Genomic DNA, 26629 nt, shown 5'->3' on the forward strand with positions numbered 1-26629 from the left:
ATGAACATGGCGTACTTTTGATGAACTTTAAAAACACCGTTGTTCATAAAAAAAGATTCAAATAGCAGTTAAATATGGTATAATAGTAACATCTTACCAGCTTTGGTGATCTTCAGCTCCCTCTCGATCTCCTTCCTTCCAAAGCCCTTCAACACACTCAGGTCTACTGGCCTCTTGATCTGGTTCCTCTTGAAGTTCTTCTTGTACTCAGAGAGACCGATCGTCTCCAACCATTCTGTCACGCTGGTCTGTAACAAACGCATAGGTGAGGGAAAGGGAGGGAGTTTAGTTCAGCGCTTCTTTTAGCAGTGTGCCAGCGAAAACCTGGAAATCCTGAAGCGAGGCATATCGCGGACATTTACTAATGTGTTGACACGTATGAGCATGGGGGTTGCTCGAACGCCCTCGTGTGGGTTCCGGGTTAGCGTAACCTAGGAGACTTATTCGATCGGGTTTCAGGCTTGTGTCATCCTGTCCCTATATCGTGGCTCGTAATATCAATCACTGGATTGTTTGATCTAATTCGACCCAGGATCATACTTTTCTTTTGAGGCGTTTTGGAAGCATCGCTGCGCAAAAAAAGTTTACCTTTTATAAACATGATATGGCACAGTATTAATCGTTTTTGTCAAAGTGAGTGAGTGAGTGAGTTGGGTTTAACGCCACTTTTAACAATATTCCAGTAATATTACGGCGGATCAGTTTAATGTGGGAGGAAGGCCTGAAATGATGCAGGTCTCAGACGTTTAACACTTTGCTGACAGCCACTAGCACGGGTATGGTACTTACTAACCTCGGAACATAATCGGGGCGAACCGGCCTTTTGAACCCACAATCATAGGTTTAATTTCTGGCATGCCCAAGGGACGCAACTCTGCACAGCGAATCTCGGCGCCTTAGACGACTGGGCCACCCGTGCCCCCATTGTGTCAAAGTGATTTACACACACACACACACACACACACACACACGTTAATATCCGGGGTAGTATAGGTCTTCAGCAACCCATGCTTGCAGTAAAAGGTGACTATGCTTGTCTTAAGAGGCGACTTACGGGATCGGGTGGTCTGGCTCGATCACTTGGTTGATGCATGTCATCGTATCCTAATTGCGTAGATCGATAATCATGATGTCAATCACTGGATTGTCTGGTCCAGACGTGATTATTTACAGACCGCCCTCAAAGAGCTGGAATATTTCTGAGTGCGGCGTTAAAACAACAAACAAACAAACACTGAGGACCATTCCGCTTACCGGTACTTCGTACTCGATCTCAAAGGCAGGCAGTAACTCGATCATCTGCAGCAGGTTCTGTAGAGGACCCTGGCCCTTGATGCCGATGTTCTTTAATTCCTTCTCCGTCATGCCGGTTATGAAGAGGGTGTTGTCAAACCCATGCTTCCTGAATACTGCGCCATAAGCCTTATGAACAGATACGGAAATCATATAGTTGTAGATTACTTGGAAGCAATTAAATTTAGAAGAGGACCTCAGTTTCGAAAGTGAACTTTTTTATAATTAGGAGATGGCTTATGATGTGGCTTATGATGTGGCTTATCATAGCCAGTTTGCCGTTTATGGCAAATTTAATCTGTTTGGGTGGATAATCTAGACTGGTTATTCTCTAGCATTGGCAATGTATAAATATTACTCATAACAAGGAGATACAGGACTTAGTGTTACTCTTCTCGCACTGTAAGGATAGGGATATGCAGATACGAAATTGTGTTTCTGTGCTTGGAAGGAGGTGATCATGAACTCAGTCACTGGGACATAAAGTTAAAATGTATTTATCTGAAATATTTATGTTCATCCCAGCTTTCTGACCGACTGAGTGCAGCTCCTTGTGACAGTGGGAGAAATAAAGTACATATATATGAAAACTGAATGTTTCTGATGGGGGAGCCATCTATGAGAGTACTCCTATGTGTAACTGTTCATACCCTGAGTTCAGGCGGGAGCCACTCTTCGACAGGGATGGGCATATACTGGTCCAGGTCGTCCTCATCATCCACAGGGCGCCTGTAGTCCACAATAGAATCTGAAAGCATAAACAGTCAATAACGATGTGCTACTGTGTTTAAGGGGAGTGTATGTCTGAGCTGTAGAGCGGGTGGGTTAGCACTATAAATCGGCATCAGTCCGGACTAGTTCAAGCAACCACACACACACACACACACACACACACACACACACGCACACACGCACACACGCGTGCAAGCACGTCGCTATATAAGTGCAATATACTTGGACGCGACGTTAAACCCCATTTCACCTTACCATCTTAAGGTGTTTCTGGAGATGCAAGTAATCATTCCGTCCGCTGACAGAGAGGGTTAATCATGATGTAATTTCGTGGGTCTCCGTCTCCTCACGTGACAGTTACCTTCCTGTGTTGCAGTTTCATACTTTGAGTGAGTGAGTGAGTGAGTCGGATTTAATGTGATTTATGTGGTCATATGATGTGACCCGTACTTTGTCCTGCAGAAGTCTCAGGTACTTTAGCATCAGCAAATATTTTAAAACAAATCTCATTGTTTTAAGATGCGAAAACCTTATCAGTAAATAAAGTAATAAACAATCCCCGCATGCTGACAAGAACACTTTGTAAGCTATATTGATGCTACATATTGCCTACAGATGAATCAAATGCAGATATTCTGTCACAATGTACACTTTGTACTCATCTGACAGCTAAACTATGTGGGCTAATACCTCCTCCTCCTTCATCAAACACTTGTAAAGATGGCTGATCGTGGATGTCGCCGCCCAATGACGTCCTGAGATCGTCAGTTGACATCCATCTATGAGTCTGAGGCGCGTCACGTTGGTGTGGCAGATCCTCAGGTTGTTGCTTAGGCACGCAACAACTACAACAAAATAATACAGCCATAAAAAACAAATAATAGTAATAGTATAATCGTCTCTATATTGCGACGTATCATATTCCGAGAATATGGTCATATAACTATTTAATTATTAGTTATCACCTACTCCGAGTTGACTCAAACTGCATTTTCAGCTCCCTGGGGAGTATGCAAACAAAGCCGATAAATGTTGTTATCATCATGGAGCCATTTTGAAAACAACTTTTATCAGCTATGTATATCCATAATACAATGAGACTCGAATATGTATGGTTGGTAGTTGAGCTCAACAAGTAAGTTCCATTTCTTGCCATCATTTAAGCTGTTTCTTTGATACGACCGTCTTAATCGTGAACTCAGATTAGTTCAAAATGCACCTTTGTCCATGTAAGTGTCTCTGAGATTGCTTTTCTGAGGAAGGTGAACGTTGGCATGTATGCTTCACCCTATGGCGATATATTCTGTTCAAATCAATATGGCCAGTTTAGTTTGTTTCTACATAATCACTAAATGGACTCGTACAGTGGATATTTGTTATGATTATGGAAATGGTTGTGACAATGACTTCAAGAAGATGTCGGGCATCGTGCCAGGCCACCTTCCATGACACAAGCGATGTTTCGATTGTAACTTCAGAATATATCTTCAGAACATACGTAACCCAATTTTCTGAAAATCAGCATCAATGTTTGTCTTCATTAGTAAATTGAACTTCCCTTTTCATTAAACTCAATAAAACAAAATTGATGTGAACGCCATGAACATATCTCCGTTTATGGTTTTGTGCATCCTTTGGATTTAATCAAATGGGAGAAGAGGTGACATGTGAATGGACAGACGGAGACACGGTCCTTGGGAGACATACACTTGTTTACATGAATTTAATACATGGTCATACAGGATGTTGGTACATCATGGTGAGTCTCGCTGTCTTGGTTAATGTATGCCATTGTATCCCAAATCCATGCGCATGATGTCAATCACTGGTTTGTCTGATTCAGACTCGGTAATGTACAGACCGCCGTCACATAGCTGGAATATTGGTGAGTGCGGCGATAAACAACAAACAAACAAACATGGACTTACAAGAATATGTTCTCCAGTATCCTCCTCATGCTGCTGTACCAGGGTTCCCCCTTGACGGATGTTTCAGTCGTCTTTTCCTCCCGTGTTCCTGTCAACATGCAGAAGAGTTGTTGATGTGACATGAACCGTCAGTATAAAATAGCCCCCAACTCTAATATTTGTCATTAACGTTGATAAGAATCAATCTTGTCAACTCGTTGTTACACCAAACTCCAACATTCTCCCATTCAAAGTTGTTGTCTCCATGGGTAGTTTGTGTCAGAAGAGGTCCAACGAAATCTCTGCTCGACCAAATGGATCGGATGGTCAGGCTCGGTGTTTTAGTCGATTATGTCATCGTCCCGAACGACGTGTATGAACGACTGGTTTGTGTTCAAGGCTTGGTTATCTTTTGACAGACATGATTTACATATATGAATAGATATGAATATAGGAAATCTGATGATTATTTGTAATCTACACGTGTAATATAATGTTTACACTCTCGAATACAAAATACAGCGTCAAGTGCCCTGTCAGACTGCATAGTATCTCCGTGGACAAGCACTATAAAACCGGGATAATGGCGAAGTAGTATAAGCAGCCACACACACACGTGTGCATGGTTATGTGAGTAAAATAACCTTGAACGCGATGGTGTTTATTGTGATTTGAAATCTCTAATTGACAATCAGAATAAAGTATTTAAATTATTTTTTGCACTGTAATTTGCGGTGCCATTGGGGCCAAATATTTTTGGGGACCTTTGATTTATATTTTTGTTTTATGCGTCAAAAGAAGCCGAATACTTCTTTTCTCTTTTACACTTTTATCAGAACATCCAGCAAATCCTTTTTTTGTAAACTCTGAGCCAAATTAATGTTTTGCACTATAAATTGCAGTGCCTTTGGGCCCCAAAATTAAATATTCTTGGGAACCTGGGATTTTTTTGTTTTCGCTATATGCGTCAAGAGAAGGCGAATAAGTATTTTTTTTGTCACGCTTTTATCAGAACATCCAGCATTTTTTTGTTTGTAAACACTGAGCCAAGTTACTTACTTAGTATTTACTGGAACACAATACATTAAAACATCCCAGCCTACCCACAATATAAAATTGTGCCTCATCTTCCAGTGATTGCTTACACAGGTGCAGCAGCTGTAACCTACCCCAGCTTCTGTCTGTGATGTTGCACACGCTGTAGAGCATCAGTACCAGGTACCCGGATGGAAGACACAGAAGGTACCAGATACCGTTGACGAGACAATAGCATTCCCTAGGGTGCAGGATTCCAGCAAGGACAAAAATAGCCATGATTGACCCAAAGTAGATCGTCGTCACCGACACGGGAATCTCAATACCGACATCTGTTAATAAAGCATTTTTTACATGAACACCTGTATGTGTGAAGAGATAATTGAAAATATATGCTTTCCTTAAAAACTCATGAACTTCTATGAGATACAATCGATCATGCCCTTTCTACTAGGGGCTGTCGGGTAGCCTAGTGGTGAAAGCGTTCGCTCGTCACGCCGAAGACCCGGGTTCGATTCCCGACAAGGGTACAATGTGTGAAGCCCATTTCTGGTGTCCCCCGCCGTGATATTGCTGGAATATTGCTAAAAGCGGCGTAAAACCAAACTCACCCACTCACTCTTTCTACTAGCATTTCAAAGAGCGTCATACGATTCTTGCTGAGAAGCTGTTTGATCAAGCTTACAACATTCAAGGCCTCAGTAAATCTTTCAAATCTCTTCTGGTAGACATGTGGACGACTTTTCCAAATTTGAGTCAAATTAGTGACAAAAATTATGTCCGATGCACTTCCCTATTTTAACTTCTTTCAGTGGCATTTAGAAGTTGGTGTGATGAAGTTAGACACGTTCTATGGATGAACAACTTCTTTATTACAATTAGTGCGACGTTTCGGTGTAGATCCTAACACCTTTATCAAGCAAGTGATGGATAGTACTAAACAACATAGGTATATAAACTTATCGTAAACGTCGCACTAATTGTAATAAAGAAGTTGTTCATCCATAGAACTTGTCTTACTTCATCACACCAACTTCTAAATGCCACTGAAAGAAGTTAAAATAGGGAAGTGCATCGGACATAATTTTTGTCACTAATTTGTTGTCACTAATAAGTTGTTCATCCATAGAACTTGTCTTACTTAATTCCCTATTTTGACTTGTATTTGTGACGGGTGGGGCAGGTGGGGCGAACACCTGCTATCATTACTATTTGATAGTGATTCATAAACACATGCTCCTGATATAGTCGGAGCTGAACAATCGACTCATGTAGGTAGATATGTCTGTTGGATATGGAAAGGGTTTTGTCGCTTTATTTACTTCCCTATCAACATGACATGTGCCCACTTTCCACGCGCGAAAACTATGTCCCTCGTGTCCCCTTGGATCTCCTTGAACACTTGATCAGTTTGTGTTACTAATTCCACGTCAGCTTGGTTCTATCACACTGATCTGCATACACAACTCCAGAAGGGGTACAGGGGCGTGTACCCTAAGGTTTTAAAGCATACTTTAACGCGGGAAACCCCAGTGGTGATCTGCATACAAAACTCCAGAAGGGGTACAGGGGCGTGTACACTAAGGTTTTAAAGCATACTTTAACGCGGGAAACCCCAGTGGTGATCTGCATACAAAACTCCAGAAGGGGTACAGGGGCGTGTACACTAAGGTTTTAAAGCATACTTTAACGCGGGAAACCCCAGTGGTGATCTGCATACACAATTCCAGAAGGGGTACATGGGCGTGTACCCTAAGGTTTTAAAGCATACTTTAAAGAATGAAACCCTAGTGGTGATCTGCATACACAACTCCAGAAGGGGTTCAGGGGCGTGTACCCTAAGGTTTTAAAGCATACTTTAAAGAATGAAACCCTAGTGGTGATCTGCATACACAACTCCAGAAGGGGTACAGGGGCGTGTACCCTAAGGTTTTAAATCATACTTTAAAGAATGAAACCCCAGTGGTGATCTGCATATACAATTCCAGAAGGGGTACAGGGGCGTGTACCCTAAGGTTTTAAAGCATACTTTAACGTGGGAAACCCTAGTGGTGATCTGCATACAAAACTCCAGAAGGGGTTCAGGGGCGTGTACCCTAAGGTTTTAAAGCATACTTTAAAGAATGAAACCCTAGTGGTGATCTGCATACACAACTCCAGAAGGGGTTCAGGGGCGTGTACCCTAAGGTTTTAAATCATACTTTAAAGAATGAAACCCCAGTGGTGATCTGCATACACAACTCCAGAAGGGGTTCAGGGGCGTGTACCCTAAGGTTTTAAAGCATACTTTAAAGAATGAAACCCTAGTGGTGATCTGCATACACAACTCCAGAAGGGGTTCAGGGGCGTGTACCCTAAGGTTTTAAAGCATACTTTAACGCGGGAAACCCTAGTGGTGATCTGCATACACAACTCCAGAAGGGGTTCAGGGGCGTGTACCCTAAGGTTTTAAAGCATACTTTAACGCGGGAAACCCCAGTGGTGATCTGCATACACAACTCCAGAAGGGGTTCAGGGGCGTGTACCCTAAGGTTTTAAAGCATACTTTAAAGAATGAAACCCCAGTGGTGATCTGCATACACAATTCCAGAAGGGGTACAGGGGCGTGTACCCTAAGGTTTAAAAGCATACTTTTAAGAATGAAACCCTAGTGGTGATCTGCATACAAACTCCAGAAGGGGTACAGGGGCGTGTACCCTAAGGTTTTAAAGCATACTTTAACGCGGGAAACCCCAGTGGTGATCTGCATACACAATTCCAGAAGGGGTACAGGGGCGTGTACCCTAAGGTTTTAAAGCATACTTTAATGCGGGAAACCCCAGTGGTGATCTGCATACACAATTCCAGAAGGGGTACAGGGGCGTGTACCCTTAGGTTTTAAAGCATACTTTAACGCGGGAAACCCCAGTGGTTATCTGCATACACAATTCCAGAAGGGGTACAGGGGCGTGTACCCTAAGGTTTTAAAGCATACTTTAACGCGGGAAACCCCAGTGGTGATCTGCATACACAACTCCAGAAGGGGTTCAGGGGCGTGTACCCTAAGGTTTTAAAGCATACTTTAAAGAATGAAACCCCAGTGGTGATCTGCATACACAATTCCAGAAGGGGTACAGGGGCGTGTACCCTAAGGTTTAAAAGCATACTTTTAAGAATGAAACCCTAGTGGTGATCTGCATACAAACTCCAGAAGGGGTACAGGGGCGTGTACCCTAAGGTTTTAAAGCATACTTTAACGCGGGAAACCCCAGTGGTGATCTGCATACACAATTCCAGAAGGGGTACAGGGGCGTGTACCCTAAGGTTTTAAAGCATACTTTAATGCGGGAAACCCCAGTGGTGATCTGCATATACAATTCCAGAAGGGGTACAGGGGCGTGTACCCTAAGGTTTTAAAGCATACTTTAACGCAGGAAACCCCAGTGGTGATCTGCATATACAATTCCAGAAGGGGTACAGGGGAGTGTACCCTAAGGTTTTAAAGCATACTTTAAAGAATGAAACCCCAGTGGTGATCTGCATACAAACTCCAGAAGGGGTACAGGGGCGTGTACCCTAAGGTTTAAAAGCATACTTTAACTCGGGAAACCCCAGTGGTGATCTGCATACATAATTCCAGAAGGGGTACAGGGGCGTGTACCCTAAGGTTTTAAAGCATACTTTAACGCGGGAAACCCTAGTGTTGATCTGCATACACAACTCCAGAAGGGGTTCAGGGGCGTGTACCCTAAGGTTTAAAAGCATACTTTAAAGATTGAAACCCCAGTGGTGACCTGCATACACAACTCCAGAAGGGGTACAGGGGCGTGTACCCTAAGGTTTTAAAGCATACTTTAAAGAATGAAACCCTAGTGGTGATCTGCATACACAACTCCAGAAGGGGTTCAGGGGCGTGTACCCTAAGGTTTTAAATCATACTTTAAAGAATGAAACCCCAGTGGTGATCTGCATACACAACTCCAGAAGGGGTTCAGGGGCGTGTACCCTAAGGTTTTAAAGCATACTTTAAAGAATGAAACCCCAGTGGTCATCTGCATACACAACTCCAGAAGGGGTTCAGGGGCGTGTACCCTAAGGTTTAAAATCATACTTTAACGCGGGAAACCCTAGTGGTGATCTGCATACACAACTCCAGAAGGGGTTCAGGGGCGTGTACCCTAAGGTTTAAAAGCATACTTTAAAGATTGAAACCCCAGTGGTGACCTGCATACACAACTCCAGAAGGGGTACAGGGGCGTGTACCCTAAGGTTTTAAAGCATACTTTAAAGAATGAAACCCTAGTGGTGATCTGCATACAAAACTCCAGAAGGGGTACAGGGGCGTGTACCCTAAGGTTTTAAAGCATACTTTAACGCGGGAAACCCCAGTGGTGATCTGCATACACAATTCCAGAAGGGGTACAGGGGCGTGTACCCTAAGGTTTTAAAGCATACTTTAACGCGGGAAACCCCAGTGGTGATCTGCATACAAAACTCCAGAAGGGGTACAGGGGCGTGTACCCTAAGGTTTTAAAGCATACTTTAAAGAATGAAACCCCAGTGGTGATCTGCATACACAATTCCAGAAGGGGTACAGGGGCGTGTACCCTAAGGTTTTAAAGCATACTTTAAAGAATGAAACCCCAGTGGTGATCTGCATACACAATTCCAGAAGGGGTACAGGGGCGTGTACCCTAAGGTTTTAAAGCATACTTTAAAGGAGTGTACATACATAATAACAGTAAACTAATGACGTTCAGCGGGCCCTGTGTATCCTGCTCTGTTATATTCTGAGATATTGAGTAAGTTCTTGTGATTACAAAAGCACCCCTTCATGTCTAAAAAGCTGCGTGTTTGAGGTTCATTACCCCCAATCACAAAACAGACGTAACTGATTCCAACTCAGCTTTTTTATCCCTCTGCAAGTAGTTGTTTCAATGACCCAAAACATGTGTCGGAAATTCTGACCTGATGGTCTGATAGGATTGATGGTGGTGCTGCTGTTGGTGTCGGGGTTGGGCTCGGACCTGTCCAAGTCATCCACAAGCTGCTCCGCCGTCCCAACAACTACAGCCGTCATGACTATCGCGTAGAAGAACGTCAGCAGCTTCGCCGCCTGCAATGTACGAACCATTCAGAGAATGATCTAGAGGATACACGTATAATGTCTTCAGTTTAAAGCTGGGTTAACTACACTACATTGAGGTTTCAAATCTACAGGTAGCCGCGTTCTAAATTGAAAACACTGAACACTTGGGATTAGCGAAAATACTGAATGAAGGCTCACGGATTTAGTTCACTGTTTTGAATGGTGAGTGAGTGAGCGAGTTGTGTTTAACGCCGCTTTCAACAGTATTCAAGTTATATCGCGGCGTGTCAGCTTACTGTGGGAGGAAAGCCCGAAGTGATGCAGGTCTCAGACATTTACCACTTCGGTGAAAACCACGAGCACGGGTATGGTGCTGACAAACCTAGAAACATAATCGGGGCGAACCGGGATTCGAATCCACAAGCATAGGTTTCTGACGTGCCCAAGGGACGCAACTCTGCACAGCGAATCTCGGCGCCTTAGACGACTGGGCCACCCGTGCCCCTATTTTGAGTGGGAATTCAGGAATCACGGACAATAATCTCTATACAATGAAATGCGCTGCATGTGCCTGAGCATTGTTTTACATCGAGATGCCAAACTCTCATATATGGCAGGCGTAGACAGTGGAAGCTATTTTGCCAGCAAGCATGTCGTGGGCACCCTTAAAGAAAAGTAGATACGTTTTAGTTCTACACCGCACGTCATAATTATGACGTCTCACTGATCATTATGACGCAGACAATACGTAGTCACAGTCGGCTACAGTAAGCTCTTTTTGTCCCACAACTTAAAATGTCTCTCAGTCGATATCTATCCTATGTTCTGCAGAAAGTATATAACCACACATACTTTGAGTGAGTGAGTGAGTATGGTTTTACGCCACTTTTAGCAATATTCCAGCAATATCACGGCGGGGGACCCAGAAATGGGCTTCACACATTGTACCCATGTCGGGAATAGAACCCGGGTCTTAGGCGTGACGAGGGAACGCTTTAACCACCAGGCTACCCGACCGCCCCCTTTAACCACTAGGATACCCAACCGCCCCACACTTTCTTTGAATATTCTAGTTAGGGTAAATCTGCATTTTATAAGACAAGTATATAATTGTACATTTCATCATTCACAAATACCTACCGACAATGACTGACAAAGAAGTGTTTTCCATTAATATTATATTTAACGGTGATACGGTCATCACATCTGATGTTTCACTGAGAGGTGGTTATTGTGAATTGATACCTCTGTAATTTTTAACTTATGGTAGACTTATGCTAATTGCATGTAGATCGGAATTAAGGTCAACTCAAAAATATCTTTATCTTTACAACTTCATTTATAATTGAGTTTATATCTTCTAAATATTGTTTCTTTGGCCCTAAAATATAATTGTTAAATTAGAACACGAAAGCAGCACGATTCAACAAAGAATTACAGTATTCCTCATTGTTTACGTTTCCGACTAATCTGACAAATAGAACAGTGGTGTACCAGCATCTGTGTCTTGTCTGATGTGTAGAGACAGATGAGGGCAAAGCTGACACATATCAGCAGCTGTATGACGACTGACGCCACGGAGTCCACCTCCCAGGCAAATGTCAAACCACCTGGAAACACAACATCACAACACATCAGCAGCTGTATGACGACTGACGCCACGGAGTCCACCTCCCAGGCAAATGTCAAACCACCTGGAAACACAACATCACCAACATATCAGCAGCTGTATGACGACTGACGCCACGGAGTCCACCTCCCAGGCAAATGTCAAACCACCTGGAAACACAACATCACCAACATATCAGCAGCTGTATGACCACTGACGCATCGGAGTCCACCTCCCAGGCAAATGTCATACCACCTGGAAACACAACATCATCAACATATCAGCAGCTGTATGACGACTGACGCCACGGAGTCCACCTCCCAGGCAAATGTCAAACCACCTGGAAACACAACATCACCAACATATCAGCAGCTGTATGACCACTGACGCATCGGAGTCCACCTCCCAGGCAAATGTCATACCACCTGGAAACACAACATCATCAACATATCAGCAGCTGTATGACGACTGACGCCACGGAGTCCACCTCCCAGGCAAATGTCAAACCACCTGGAAACACAACATCACCAACATATCAGCAGCTGTATGACCACTGACGCATCGGAGTCCACCTCCCAGGCAAATGTCAAACCACCGGAAACACAACATCACCAACAAGGCATTAACAAATGTTATATTTGGGCTAACACATTCTTAGTACAGTACAATACAGATTCTCGTATTTTGGGGGGTTGAGCCCCGTCCGATATTCGACCCCAAACTGCTAGACTGAGGCACCTAATTGCCAGCACACAAAGACAGCGGTCTAACCCACTCACCCACCCAGCCACAGATACTTCCTCAACCCCCAAAAGTACAAGAATCTGTACTTTACTAAGAAGGTGTTATCTGCACTTTCTAAATGGCATTGTGTTCATGACAATGCATTACACAATGTGGCAGTTTGTACTTAAAGCCTGAATATTCAACAGCAATATCTTCATCAGTGTTCATAAACTGTTGAGCAAAGAAAAACATACACCTATGCTTGATGATGGCTACAAGTGAAACAAACAAGAAATGGTGATGTATTTGAAACTGATATCATGGTTGTGTTTTGGGACTTAGATTTGCAGTGTTTCGGCGATTGTTGTCCGCCATGTAACGCTTTGTTAACATTTTGTAAATGTTTGGTCAAATCCAATTTTCAAGTGAATACAAAATTATTTCGCGAGGCAGGTTACTTCAAGCTTGTCTTGATGTTGACGTCGATACTCAATCCTGGTTGCCACAAAAAGGTAAACGACTGACAACATCTATAGAAAACAGTATCAATTATTAATTAGGTGAGGTGAGGTGAAATTGGGTTTAACGTCGCGTCCAAGATTATTGCACTTATATAGCGACGTGCATGCACGTGTCTGTGTGTGTGTGGCTGCTTGTACTAGTCCGGACTGATGCCGATTTATAGTGCTAGCTCACTGAGATACCATGCCGCAGTTTAACATGAATACCCCACTCAGACACAGTATACTGACTCCGAGCCGACCAGTCCTTGTTTTAGCCCCTTAATGCCGAGCGCCAGACAGGGTAACAACAAGTACAATCTTTTAACGTCTTTTTGTATGACGCGGCCCGGGATCGAACCCCGGACCTTCCGCTCTCCGGGCGGACGCTCTACCACAAGACCACGGAGGCGGTCCAATTATTAATTAAATCAAGTCATTAAACAGCATATGTGTATGTGAGACGGGTCTTACATCCCTTTCATTACAATACGTGATAACGACCATACATGTTACTGTACTTTTGTACTGGATTCGAAAGTTCCATAAAAAAACGTACAAAAAGAGATATATTGCTGGGTCCAGCTAATGTACCACCAAATCCCTGTCTCAAAGACTGACCATCATCCTTAGTACCTTCAAGGAAGGACTTTCTTTATATTCACAGAAAGTATTTGAGACAAGTAGAATACCATGTGGATTCTCAAAAACTCAAAGGATTCGCTTGACTTAATGCAATCTCAGAAAAGAACCAAGTTCCATTCTGTCAAAACATTTGACGACTATCCAAAATTACAAACTTAAGGAAAAAGTCAGTTCCTTGATCCATGGGGCTTTTGTGACTATCTTCAATGGTTCAGGGTAATCCGTCCAAAATGAAAGCAAATGCCATCTGAAGTATACTAAGTAAACAATATAGGAGATGCTGGACTTCCTCATCTATAGCATCAATGTAAAATTTGTGGGTAAGACATTTAGGCTATGGACAATAATTAAGCTGCCCTTCTTGTTGATATTTCCACATATGAATAGGAATTTCCTCACAGACTGGAAAATCAAGAAATAGTTATTTTCCAAGAAGTTCAACTTTAGCTTCAAGTATGATCTGACATCGTTCAATAACCATCAAATAGCCAATTTACTTCAACTGATTAACCTACCTGATGGATAAGTTTACCAATTTAGCATTTCTTTGAAACGTAGACATGGATTTGGGTTCGCAACTGAACAATTCACTTATAATGAGAACGATTCTCATTATAAAGAGACCCCCCACCTCCATTTCTGTGGGTCAAATGCAGGCAACTGGACCAAGAAGATTAACTGAATTTTCAGATAATCGATGATCTGATATCGTTCATTAACCATCATATAGCCAATTAACTTCCTCTGATTTACCCACCTGAACTATATATAGCTAGAAATAAGGGCGACCAGTGGGACCGACTCATCTGTTTATTATTTCAATCTGTGTATACAGATCCAGAGGGACACAACACTCTCCACACGACTGTAGACAAGAGGGATGACTTCAACTTTCCAATGGTCAACTTTCCCTTCATGTCGAGCAATGTTCCAGCAGCTCCAGCCATTGGTGGTTACATTTAACAATTTTGTGATACGATCGAGCATACTCTTTCTACCACGATTTCAAATAGCGTCACACGACTCTTGCACAGAAGATGTTGCAACATTCAAGGCATCAATAAATCTATCGAATCCCTTATGGCAGGCATTTCCATATTTGAAGTATCAGTGACAAACACGATGTCCAATGCAATTGCCTATTTTCACATGTACCATATGTTTCCGTGTTGTTTTTTAATGTCAACAATTGACTTGCATGTGCATGTGTTTGTGACGGGTGCGACCCGTGGGGCACGTTACGCTCGCCTCTTCGCGAACACCTGGTGTCATCACTGCTTGAAAGTGATTCGTAAACACAAGCTCATGACATAGTCGGAATCGTACAATCTACTCTGCTTTTGGCAGACACATTATAAGAATGTGGAAAGGTTTTGTCGCTTTTATTTACCTGAAACAATCAAGATGACCGTGCTGGGACCAATCAGAGTGGAGAAGAGCAGCGCCCCCTGGTAGACAATGAACAGCAGTGACACTCGGTAGTTGAACAGTCGGATGATCTGCCACTGTTTGATCAGCAGCATGAGGTTGGCAATGGTGGAGGCCACCCAACGTCGCCTCTGTTTGTAGAACTCCTCAAACTCACTGGGGCAGTGTGTGGAGTTCTCAGCGGCTGCGCAGTACTCAATTCTCCAACCGCTCTGAACCTGAGAAAAGGAAGGTTCGGTTCTAGAATATGTTGATAAATATTAATGACACAAAGTATAGATAGAACACTATTTTACAGGTTGAACAAAATAGTAATTTTAGGAGATAAAGTTTCGGTCTCTGAAAGGATGAAGGAAATGATGTTCTTGGCTCAACGAACACATTATATTTTAGAAAGGAAAATCAACATTTCTTTTACGTACAGAGGCATTTTCATGTTTCAGTAACGTTTCCTGTTGTAATCTCACAATTGAAACTATCATGGTGAGCTTGCCAATGCTTTCCTAAAATGAGTGTATTATGGATAAAAACTTCTGGTTTGTGACATTTAGACGACGTTAACAACTAGATTCTGACACAAAGCTGGGATGACTACAACCACGTGATGAGAGGTATATATATATATGATATGTTGTGGGAAGCAGTAAATTAATATTAACAATAACAACAACCGGTTCAACTTGCATCACGCAGGTCATTTTCTTCAACATTAAGTTGATAAGTGTTCCAAAAAGGCTAAAAAGGCTCAGAGACAGTCAACACAACGCACTGCTCACCATGCGTGTACACAGCCAGCGATCCTCTCCCATATCCTGCACTTGGTCCTACATTCAACACAACGCACTACTCACCATGCGTGTACACAGCCAGCGATCCTCTCCCATATCCTGCACTTGGTCCTACATTCAACACAACGCACTACTCACCATCAGTGTACACAGCCAGCGATCCTCTCCCATGTCCTGCACTTGGTCCTACATTCAACACAACGCACTACTCACCATGAGTGTACACAGCCAGCGATCCTCTCCCATGTCATGCACTTGGTCCTACATTCAACACAACGCACTGCTCACCATCAGTGTACACAGCCAGCGATCCTCTCCCATGTCCTGCACTTGGTCCTACATTCAACACAACGCACTGCTCACCATCAGTGTACACAGCCAGCGATCCTCTCCCATGTCATGCACTTGGTCCTACATTCAACACAACGCTCTGCTCACCATGAGTGTACACAGCCAGCGATCCTCTCCCATGTCCTTTGTCAGGAAGTCAAACGCATGTTCCACATTGGTGGAGTATACTGTGAGGATCTCCTTGAGGGCGACACAGCGATACACACTGAAACACCCTGGAGCACAGAGCACCGACCCCAGAACATGTTCTGCTGCCTGGAAATACAGGAAGAACATGAGAAGACACATTTCAAAAGATCTATGAAACCGTTATTTAAGAAGTGTTGGAACGTATCCATGTTGAACTAGGATATTTTCAATTTCAGGGGAGAACGATGGTCATGAATCTTGATTTATGAAGTTAATTTGATATGATGCTTCTCCTAGAGACATGCATTGTGAAGTCACGGGTGGCCAAGTCGTCTAAGGCGCCGCGATTAGCTGTGCAGAGTTGCGTCCCCTGGACTTGCCAGAAACCTATGACTGTGGGTTCGAATCCCAGTTCGCCCCAATTATGTTTCTAGGGTGATCAGCACCATACCCATGCTCGTGGGTTCACCGAAGTGGTAAACGTCTCTTCGGGTTTTCCTCCCACATTAGGCTGACACGCCATAATATAACTGGGATACTGTTAAAAGCGGCGTTAAACCCAACTCAATCACTTACTCGAGGTATGGCAGCATGGTACCATGGTTGTGTATTTTGAATTTAATTTGATTGCAACCGTCCCCTCGAGGTATCGAATCATAGAACCATGGTCATGTATTTAAAAGTTAATTTGATTGAAATGATGGTACTGTGTAAATCATTCTCGTCTTGGTCAATTTAAATCCACGTATGTGTCAGCTTGTCAGTGTGTATTCCACTGTTAAGAATGTAAAAAGTGGACAGGACCAACCTTTTGGAACCAGTGGCCAACAGCATACTCGAACACTTGATACCATACAATAGGTCCACTTCCCATAGGGTGGGTGCGTGCGCACACTGCGCCAACTGAGCGGTCACGTGTCATGAGGTCAAGGAGGGCTTCAACCGAGTCAGGAGTAAATCTGACGTCCGCATCAGTAGTCAGGATGTAGCAGTCTTCATCATTCGCTGATGACATATAGCAAAGGTCAAGCAAAACTGGCTTCTAAAAACGCTTTCCAATGAACATCGTTTTTCTTTTACTATTCATTTCGTTCGTGAATTGATACCATCCTTATAAATTCGTCTTATTTAAGTCTTGTCCAGAGAACTAGTGTAAACCTTCACCAGTCCTCAGAGTGTGTCGCTAATAGCAGGAAAAAGACGAAATGTTTGCTATGGTTATATTTTCTGTCAGTTTAATTCAATTTGAATTTGTAAAATAATTGAATCATTACATATGGTTAATAAGTTGTTGCCCTAAAATGCTACCAGTTAACGAGGACTACCATCATTGGGGTTTTTCCTCAACACAATTTATTATCATCGGGCTAGCGGACAAGCGTGAATTTCAAAGGCTGCAATAACCGGTTTAGTTGGCTTATACGGCAACAGAGAGGTTCTAATAATAGCTTACGATTACCTCATAAGTCCAAGTGAACATAGTTTAAAAATGTCCGAAATCAATGTCACTATAGTATTGTACTACAGTCCTATTCCTTTTCAACCCAATCTTATCATCTGCAGTCCAATTTCATATTTCCAAATGGACAACCACAAGTCTGCCATACACCATCAGCTCCTTCCCATCATGACCTATATATAATGCCATGAAACATGCACACTTCGAAGGATTTTGCCGCAAGGGAAACATCTCTGGTTTTGGTTCCTTGTAAGCGCCACACTCAACAACATTCAAGCTAAATATCGACACAATCCAATGATTGACATCATGAGTATCGATCAAGGCAATTGGCCCCATGGGATACGATGACGTGCATCAACCAAGTCAGCGAGCCGAGCCACCTGATCCCATCAATCGCCTCTCACAACATGCATGGGTTGCTGAAGACCAACTCTAACCTGAATCCTCACGGGCGAAACCTCTGTATTATATATTTATTCATGCGTATTTCTGATGAGTCCTTCTAGTACTATATTATTGTTTGTTTGTTTGTTGTTTATCGCCACACTCAGCAATATTTCAGCTATATTACGGCGTTTTGTAAACAATCGAGTCTGGACTAGACAATCCAGTGATTAACATCATCGATCTACGCAATTCGGATACGATGACATGCATCAACCAAATCAGCGAGCCTGACCACCTGATACCGTTAGGGACCGACCATTTGATATTCTGGAGGGTGGGAAACCTGGGATTTTAATTATCGAAAAGATCCCCGAAAGATCTTGACAAAATTAATAATGCTTCAGACTGTCGAACAAAAAAGAAATTGAATGCCACAAAAAATACATGGTATTAAATACCTAATCTCGATACAATATCCCCTCCACACACACACACCCTAATGTCAAATGGACGGTCCCTGAGTCACCTCTTAATAAAAGCATCGTCGCGTCTTACGACAAGCAAGAGGAGTATGACTTACCTATTATGACTTATCTGATGTTAGCTACTTACACGTCATCAGGAAGTCGATCACATAGGACATGTACATGATTTGACTCCATCGTTTCTTATTTCGAACCTGCAAAGTAGCAGCAATAACATAGGACCAAATTCCAGGAATATAAAAATAAAAGAAACATCAAATATTGCAATCAGAAGATTTTGGTGTCCCAAATTCAAAATGTCAACGCCAAGAATAAATAGTATCGGTTATCGGCCGAAATAGATTCCAGAGGACGAAACGGTGATAAACATTATCTGAATGGATCACGAAAAATTTGTAATTAGTCGACCAAGTTAACCTACAAATGCTGCAAAAATAAATACAACAACTATGGCAGACACAGCAAACAAGCATAGCAAAACAAGGCCTCTAAATATTAAACTACACCTATGGTTTTAACCGCAAACTCTACCTGTTGTTTATGTCCCTTTGGTCATGAGATCACCATCACTCAAATATTTGAAAGAAAGAAATGTCTTTGTACATGAAACGAACATTTGTACGAATCAAGGTATGGGGCTGGCATAGTTAGCCTACCTGAATGTGAGAACTTGAGAACCATTATCCCAACAAGACTGATTGAGGTTACACCGCTTTTAGCAATATTCCAGTAGTATCACGTCGGAAGACGACAGAGATGTTTGTAACCAAACCCCGGCCTTTCCTATTGACGAGCGAACGCTATAACAACTAAGCCTCTGCAACAACTGTATCACTTATTTTGGAGACATTGGAGGCTGGCGGTGTAGCCCATCAGTTGTAGGAAAACGTGGGAGTTGAAGCTGTTTTGAGATGCAGGTAATTTCGCTTACCTTCAGTCCGTCCTTAAGATGTATGTTGAACGTCATTGGTCTGACTTTGGAAGAAGGCTGGGGCAGGTTCCAACTCAACTTCATTCCGTATGGCGTCTCCACCTTCGTGCAGTTGTCTGTCATAATACCTGAAGGGGAGGAGGAGTGAGGTTGGACACACAGAAAACACTCACTCACTCACTCCAGATACAAATGAACATGCATACACTCTATGCATCGAGGCAAGGGACAGAAATGATTTGTTTTTATACTTTGTAGTGCTGGGTAACTCAGGTTCTCAGAATCACGAGAAAAATGTTAAGGCTCCAGGATCATGCACAGGACAACGTCCAATGTTGGCTGAACTGTAAGAGTTGGACTTCAATGGGGATTCGGGGGAGTACAGTTAGCATTGGTAGTTCGCACATATACAGGATTATACGTTAATACATCTACGGGGCACCCGATTGATTGAAAACAATTGATATAAAATTCCTACCCAGAGTTTCCTTCAGCAAGGTCAGGAGTTGTAAGGCAAACTCAGAGATGTTTTTGTTCCGTATACCGCCGTCGAAGATGACGTGAGACTCAAAGAACCTGTCATCATTAGCACGTGCCAAGTTGATTTTGTTGATGGACTGGAGAAGTTGTCGCATCTCCACTTCATTCTGGCGAGAGATAGGCACACATTGCAAACAATACATTTAAAAACGACATCAAGAACAATTGTTGATATTTTTAAGTGGATCATTTGATCTGTTCCCTTTTTAATTTCTGTGTCTGATGACGCCACGCCGAGAACGGTTTCAAACAAATTAATTACAAATATGCATAAGATGACAATTAAAAAACGAAAAGATATGAAATATTTCCGGTTCGTTTACAAAAGTTCAACTGACAGTTATGAAACAGTCACTTCATGAATTCAACATATATGTACGAGGTCACCTCTCTGTACATGGTGGTGCAGATATACACTTGACTCTTGGTGTGGGATGTGTGTGGTCCTGGTCTCAGCTGGTCACGTGGTCTTGTCTGCATGTTGAGCATCAACCACTGTTCCAGCAAGACACCATTGTAAGACGGCAGCCAGAATATCTGGAAATAAAAATATGATAAACATATGAATGCTTAATAAACAAGATCATTTCAAGGTGATATTTGATATATTTAAGTACCGGCGGGTGGTGGTTAAAGCGTTCGCTTGTCACACCGAAGACCCGGGTTCGAATCCCTAAATGGGTACAGTATGTGAAGCCTATATGCATGTCTGGTGTCCCCCGCCGCGATATTGCTGGAATATCGCTTAAAGCGGCGTAAAACCATACTCACTCACTGACATATTTTAACTTGTGTCGTCCCATCAGATGAAATCAACAGATAAACGGTAAAGTAATTAGTTTGTGATCTTCCTAGTTATTGAAGTGTACAGTAGTTCATACATCTTCCTTGGGACAACAAACACCAACTTAGCAAACCCATGGCAACTTTGAAAAGATGTGCTCAGCACTTGCAGATGTAACTGTCCGTACCACCATGGCCCCTTTCCGTCAAACTTGTATAGAAAATTGATTTCACATACTGCTTGTTTTTACTGTTGATACTGACTTAAGGGAAGCATATATCCTAAAGAAATGCCTGCGTTTACCAAATTTGTATTCATGTAAATCTCGGTTGAACTCTAATGATGGAAAAACAATTTTAAGGTTAGCACTAGTTGTTCACGATGTGCTTTTTCGGGGCAAGAATTTTGTAGTATCGTGACGTCACTTCGTAAAATAACAGTGTACACCCACTTTGTAACATTATCCTCACAGATGTAGAGTATGCAGTACATCTCTATAGCTGTGCTGTGCTCACGGATATTACCTCTTTGTACCCTTTAGTGAAATAAAACATCTTGATCTTTGGGGCAGTTGGGTATCCTAGTGGTTAAAGCACTTTTCGTCACACTGAAGACCCGGGTTCGATTCCTGAGATGGGTACAATGTGTGAAGCCCATTTCTTGTGTAACCCGCCGTGATATTGCTGGAATATTGCTAAGAGCGGCGTAAAACCATACTCATTTACAATCTTGATCTTGATATGTTTGACTGAACTAGGTACATGCTACTATCACCATGAAGCCATACTTACTGATGACTCCTTCTGGAGGACGATAGGCCTGCTTCTGAAAATTGGCACTGTTGCCGAAAGAAGATGAGCCAGGAAAAAACACACTAGGGCCACAATAGCAGCCCATAGATGTCCGTTGACGTCAGCGCACGCCCCCGGAGAGAATGGCATGACAAAAGTACACCAGTCTTTCACCAACATCACCACCAGGAAGAGAGGACCGGTCAAACAAATAGGGACAGCGAAGGCCCATTTCTGAGTGGCAATTTGACATGCGAAGAATGAAAGGGCATAGCCTACCATTGTTGTGAGTATGTTTATCAGGAAGTAGTCAAAATCACTATCCACCTTAAAGCTCCATGCATCAAGAAATTCCTGATGAGTATTTGCCTTGAAGCGGGTTTGACTGCTGTAGATGGTGCTATCAACATAGAAAAAAATATAGCTAAAAATCAGCACCCCGACAACTTTGACAAAGTTGGAAATAACTGCCATCTTCCATGTCGTACTTAGGCTTTTTGGGGTAACAAAAGACGTTTGGTCACTGGTTTCATCAATATTTGCATCCTCTATTGTGCTAGGGTTGGTGGAACTGCTGGATTGGGCAGGTCTCTCATACGTGTCATACCCGGAAGTCGTGTCGGGTGTTGAATAGTCAGTGACTTCATCTTCCAGTTCAGTTTCCAGTTTCGGCGTTACCGTCAGTTGTTGTATGTGGGGATCCCAGGCTACAGTGAGACAGGCAAGGGCAACTAGAACATGCCACAGTTTACCAGTATTTTGGTCTGAAGCAAGGTACAGAACAAACCCAAGACCTGTGACCTGAAGCAAGGCGGCCACCAGAGACACCAAGATCAACAGCTTGCCTTGTGGACGTTCTTGTCTTTGTCTTATGTTAAATACGGTGGTGCTTATGAATGGTATAACAAACACAGCATTCATAAGAAGTATCACCACAAACCCACCAAAGTTCACCAAAATCTTCCAAGCAAACAAACACACTCCAAATGACTCCAGCACTGCAACAGCAACTCCCTGAAAGAAGAAACATAGTTAATGGAATGGATCTGATACTAACCCTGTGATATTCCGTTGAAGAAACAATGACTTACGTCGGTCTAATGCGTGTAATGTCAACCGCTGTTTTCTTACCAAAATAGAATAATTTAATTACATGCCTCCCAGATATAAGGAAGAGAAAATATGGATGTCAACTTCTTTATTATGAGGAACACAACGTTTCGGAGTATATGCTTACTCCTTCATCAGGTAAATCCATCATTCATCCGATGAAGGAGTAAGCATATACTCCGAAACGTTGTGTTCGTCATATAAAAGAAGTTGACATCCATATATTCTCTTCCTTCACCTGATGAAGGAGTAAGCATATACTCCGAAACGTTGTGTTCCTCATAATAAAGAAGTTGACATCCATATATTCTCTCTCTCATGTGAATCACTTCTAAATGCCTTTCAAAGACCTCCCAGATATAATTCGAATATTAACCATAATACAACATTCACACATTCATTCTTGCCTATGACATACCAAAGGAATGGGTTAATTATACATATCCAAATTAGCAGTATGGCAAAAGAAAGTATACAATTGGAAATTGCATTGCATACACCATTTTTGTTTGTTTCGGTTTCAGCGACCATCCACTAAACAAGGGTGTATGCGTTCCGTCGCCCGAAGGTTTAGATCACAGTGAGTAATTGAGGTATACCAACTGTGAAGGCACTAAGATCTGGTTGAGAGTGCTAATTGAGGCGGCAGCTGGGGAGCTCTGGTTTGACCCAACATGTGAAGCAGCAACAGCCCTCCTCCTGTTTTCATGATGTACAATGGACTGGGGACCTATTCCTTTGCTCCTGAATCACCGCAGGACTAAAGGAATAATCATTCCGTGTTTGGGGCATTTTAGCCTTATCATGCTTGGGTGTCTATTGAAGGTCTATGTCAAACTCGATTAAATAAAAATGGGATTGGGTAAAACCCTGTGTACAGGATCACTAGGGCGGGGAAACAAATAGCTTTTGGAGAATTTCAGTTTTAGGTTAAGTTGAGAAACGGTTCAGATTTCAGTAAAGTTTGAAAACTCGAAGCAGTTACAAATCACTTATGATAAGCTGTCAATGATTCAGTCAGCATACTTGTGTCATATGACTGCATGAGGTTCAAAGCTACTTTGTGTGTAGACCTCCCGAAAGCTTGAGCACAGATTATAATGAGCACTTGTGACTGGAATTTGACAAAACATTATGTTTATGATTTCTATGTAGGTTGACATTGAAGGACATTGTAATTAAACCGGAAGCGATCATCCGGTGTGAAGGTAGCTGGTGGACATATTGTGTCAAAGTTGAGCGCTTGTGAGGTCAGCTTCCCCTGTCACAATGGTTCATGATGCATGTTTCTGATTGGAGTGAGGGAGTGAGTGAGTTTGGTTTAACGCCGCTTTTAACAGTATTCCAGTTATATCACGGCATATGGGAGGAAAGCCCCAAGTGATGCAGGTCTCAGACGTTTACCACTTCGGTGAAACCCACGAGCACGGGCAGGGTGCTGACAAACCTAGAAAGATAATCGGGGCGAACCGGGATTCGAACCCACAATCATAGGTTTAATAACGTTTTTATTTAAATATTTGTGCTACCTTTACCCTGAAAACTACTTCATTGATGTTTGTCCAACTGGGGGTACATTTTCTACACCAATAGGAGAGGTGCAGTGCAAAGGTTGATTTTGTAAAGTGGATGTTCTGAGAAAATAATGCTGTTTTCATGTTTTGAACTTAGAAATATGTTGGGGTCGATGTTGGGGTAATAGTGAGCCCTGTCTACTTTTTGCCTTGTCTGAATTGGCTATATGTGTTGGCTTGGACGACCGGTCGTGGTTTGACTGCCCAACACACACCAACATTCATCCGGTAACTGTAGTGTTGTTGACTGCCCAACACACACCAACATTCATCCGGTAACTGTAGTGTTGTTGACTGCCCAACACACACCAACATTCATCCGGTAACTGTAGTGTTGTTGACTGCCCAACACACACCAACATTCATCCGGTAACTGTAGTGTTGTTGACTGCCCAACACACACCAACATTCATCCGGTAACTGTAGTGTTGTTGACTGCCCAACACACACCAACATTCATCCGGTAACTGTAGTGTTGTTGACTGCCGAACACACACCAACATTCATCCGGTAACTGCAGTGTTGTTGACTGCCCAACACACACCAACATTCATCCGGTAACTGTAGTGTTGTTGACTGCCCAACACACACCAACATTCATCCGGTAACTGTAGTGTTGTTGACTGCCCAACACACACCAACATTCATCCGGTAACTGTAGTGTTGTTGACTGCCCAACACACACCAACATTCATCCGGAAACTGTAGTGTTGTTGACTGCCCAACACACACCAACATTCATCCGGTAACTGTAGTGTTGTTGACTGCCCAACACACACCAACATTCATCCGGAAACTGTAGTGTTGTTGACTGCCCAACACACACCAACATTCATCCGGTAACTGTAGTGTTGTTGACTGCCCAACACACACCAACATTCATCCGGTAATTGTAGTGTTGTTGACTGCCCAACACACACCAACATTCATCCGGTAACTGTAGTGTTGTTGACTGCCCAACACACACCAACATTCATCCGGTAACTGTAGTGTTGTTGACTGCCCAACACACACCAACATTCATCCGGTAACTGCAGTGTTGTTGACTTAGTCACTCATTATTCATGAACAGCATGTAAAAATACTCACTATTATCATAGACTTTCCGTTTGGCCATGGCATGTCCTTCCGGCAGGAAGCAAAGAACCCAGCTCTTAGAAAATTGAAACAGTATGGCACCAACAAGATGAGTGATATCATGATAAAAATACGGGTGGCCTCAACCCTCTCATTTCTGGCCACATTGTCTGGCTTTCCTGTTGTGTTAACATTCAGCTTGGCTGCTAGGCTGATGATCGACAACTTGCTTGCTGAAACACACGCGAGGATAGCCACTCCCAGAAGGAATGTACATATCCACTTTACTATCGGAACCAGTATTGTTGGTTTGTTAGAAGCAAGCATCTTCTCATGAAGCTTCTCATCCACCTTCCATTTCTTGTTCACTGTCAGGTCAATGTTAGCGTCGGTCCCAGGGTCTCCTCCTGACGTCACAGAATCAACAGAGCCCATGGAACCCCCGTGCTGCTTCGGGGAACTGGCGGGTATATCTCCAAGTGGCCGTGAGAGGACATAGGTCTGGTCCTTGTCATCAGTTCGAGGATCGTCCTGTGTCCCCTTGGCTGGACCCTCCTCATCCTGCATGGTGTTCATGGGAGACTCCTGGCTGTTACGCTCGTCAGCAACACTTTGCTTGTACATTCTGTTGGCCTTGTGCTTCAGTCTTTCTGTCGTGTTGCTGGCGTGAAGTTTTTATCCTGGAAAGAATTGAATGTTGCATGTTAATAATGATCGTATGTTATAGTATATCCAATTAAACAATAAGGTATGGTTGGCCAAGTTGCTGAACCGCTGCCTTATCCAAGGTTGGAATCTCATAATAACCACATATGCTTGTGTTTACACTCTTAGCTGAAAATAAGCCGACACACTTTGGTGTTGATGAAATGATTTTCAACGGCAGAGATTTAGCTCCTTCACTACATGCTATGCTATGTGTGTGACACCTAATAATGTCTGATCATGAAGAGCAGTGGGGAATCCCAGCGGTTATCGGGTAAGACCCAGGTGCGATTTTCCACATTGCTACAATGAATGAAGTTATGTACAATGTACATTTAAGGCCTTTTTGAACGGTTTGTTAGTTAGATTGCGACGTATCCGGGTATGTTAGTGCTGCCTCAACGTTCCTATGTTTGATAGTTATAGCACAGCGTGGTCGTGTATCTCAGTGGCATAACAACGTTCCACCATATCTGTACGTACATGTTTGTATCCATGACACGGATCTGTGTGAGCAGTGGGTTGACGAAGGGTAGTGACTCGGAACGTAACTGCAGTTCACAAGCGGTAAT

General features: G+C 42.8%; 1 protein-coding gene across 6 annotated transcripts in view; it reads right to left on the minus strand.

Annotated features, from left to right (window-relative positions):
- Positions 1-26629, minus strand: part of LOC124113182 — a 43495-nt gene that overhangs the window by 8479 nt on the left and 8387 nt on the right. For 4 of the 6 annotated variants that reach the window (XM_046473449.2, XM_046473443.2, XM_048395375.1 and 1 more), the window contains 17 exons: positions 25365-26032; positions 21592-22605; positions 20404-20553; positions 19955-20123; positions 19477-19604; positions 18673-18739; positions 17020-17216; positions 16170-16337; positions 14906-15161; positions 11530-11645; positions 9915-10062; positions 5102-5299; positions 3954-4041; positions 2716-2870; positions 1944-2041; positions 1255-1422; positions 98-248 (listed from right to left, as the gene is read on the minus strand). In XM_046473449.2, the coding sequence (XP_046329405.2) occupies positions 98-248; positions 1255-1422; positions 1944-2041; positions 2716-2870; positions 3954-4041; positions 5102-5299; positions 9915-10062; positions 11530-11645; positions 14906-15161; positions 16170-16337; positions 17020-17216; positions 18673-18739; positions 19477-19604; positions 19955-20123; positions 20404-20553; positions 21592-22605; positions 25365-25976 (3883 nt within the window). In that variant the 5' untranslated portion in view covers positions 25977-26032. Of the gene's footprint in view, positions 1-97; positions 249-1254; positions 1423-1943; positions 2042-2715; positions 2871-3953; positions 4042-5101; positions 5300-9914; positions 10063-11529; positions 11646-14905; positions 15162-15869; positions 15903-16169; positions 16338-17019; positions 17217-18672; positions 18740-19476; positions 19605-19954; positions 20124-20403; positions 20554-21591; positions 22606-25364; positions 26033-26540 lie in introns of all 6 variants that reach the window. The other 2 variants (XM_048395376.1, XM_046473448.2) reach the window with 2 other exon arrangements.

The sequence above is a fragment of the Haliotis rufescens genome, unplaced genomic scaffold, assembly GCF_023055435.1.
Source record: "Haliotis rufescens isolate VD_foot unplaced genomic scaffold, xgHalRufe1.0.p SCAF_14, whole genome shotgun sequence".
Lineage (NCBI taxonomy): Eukaryota > Metazoa > Mollusca > Gastropoda > Lepetellida > Haliotidae > Haliotis > Haliotis rufescens.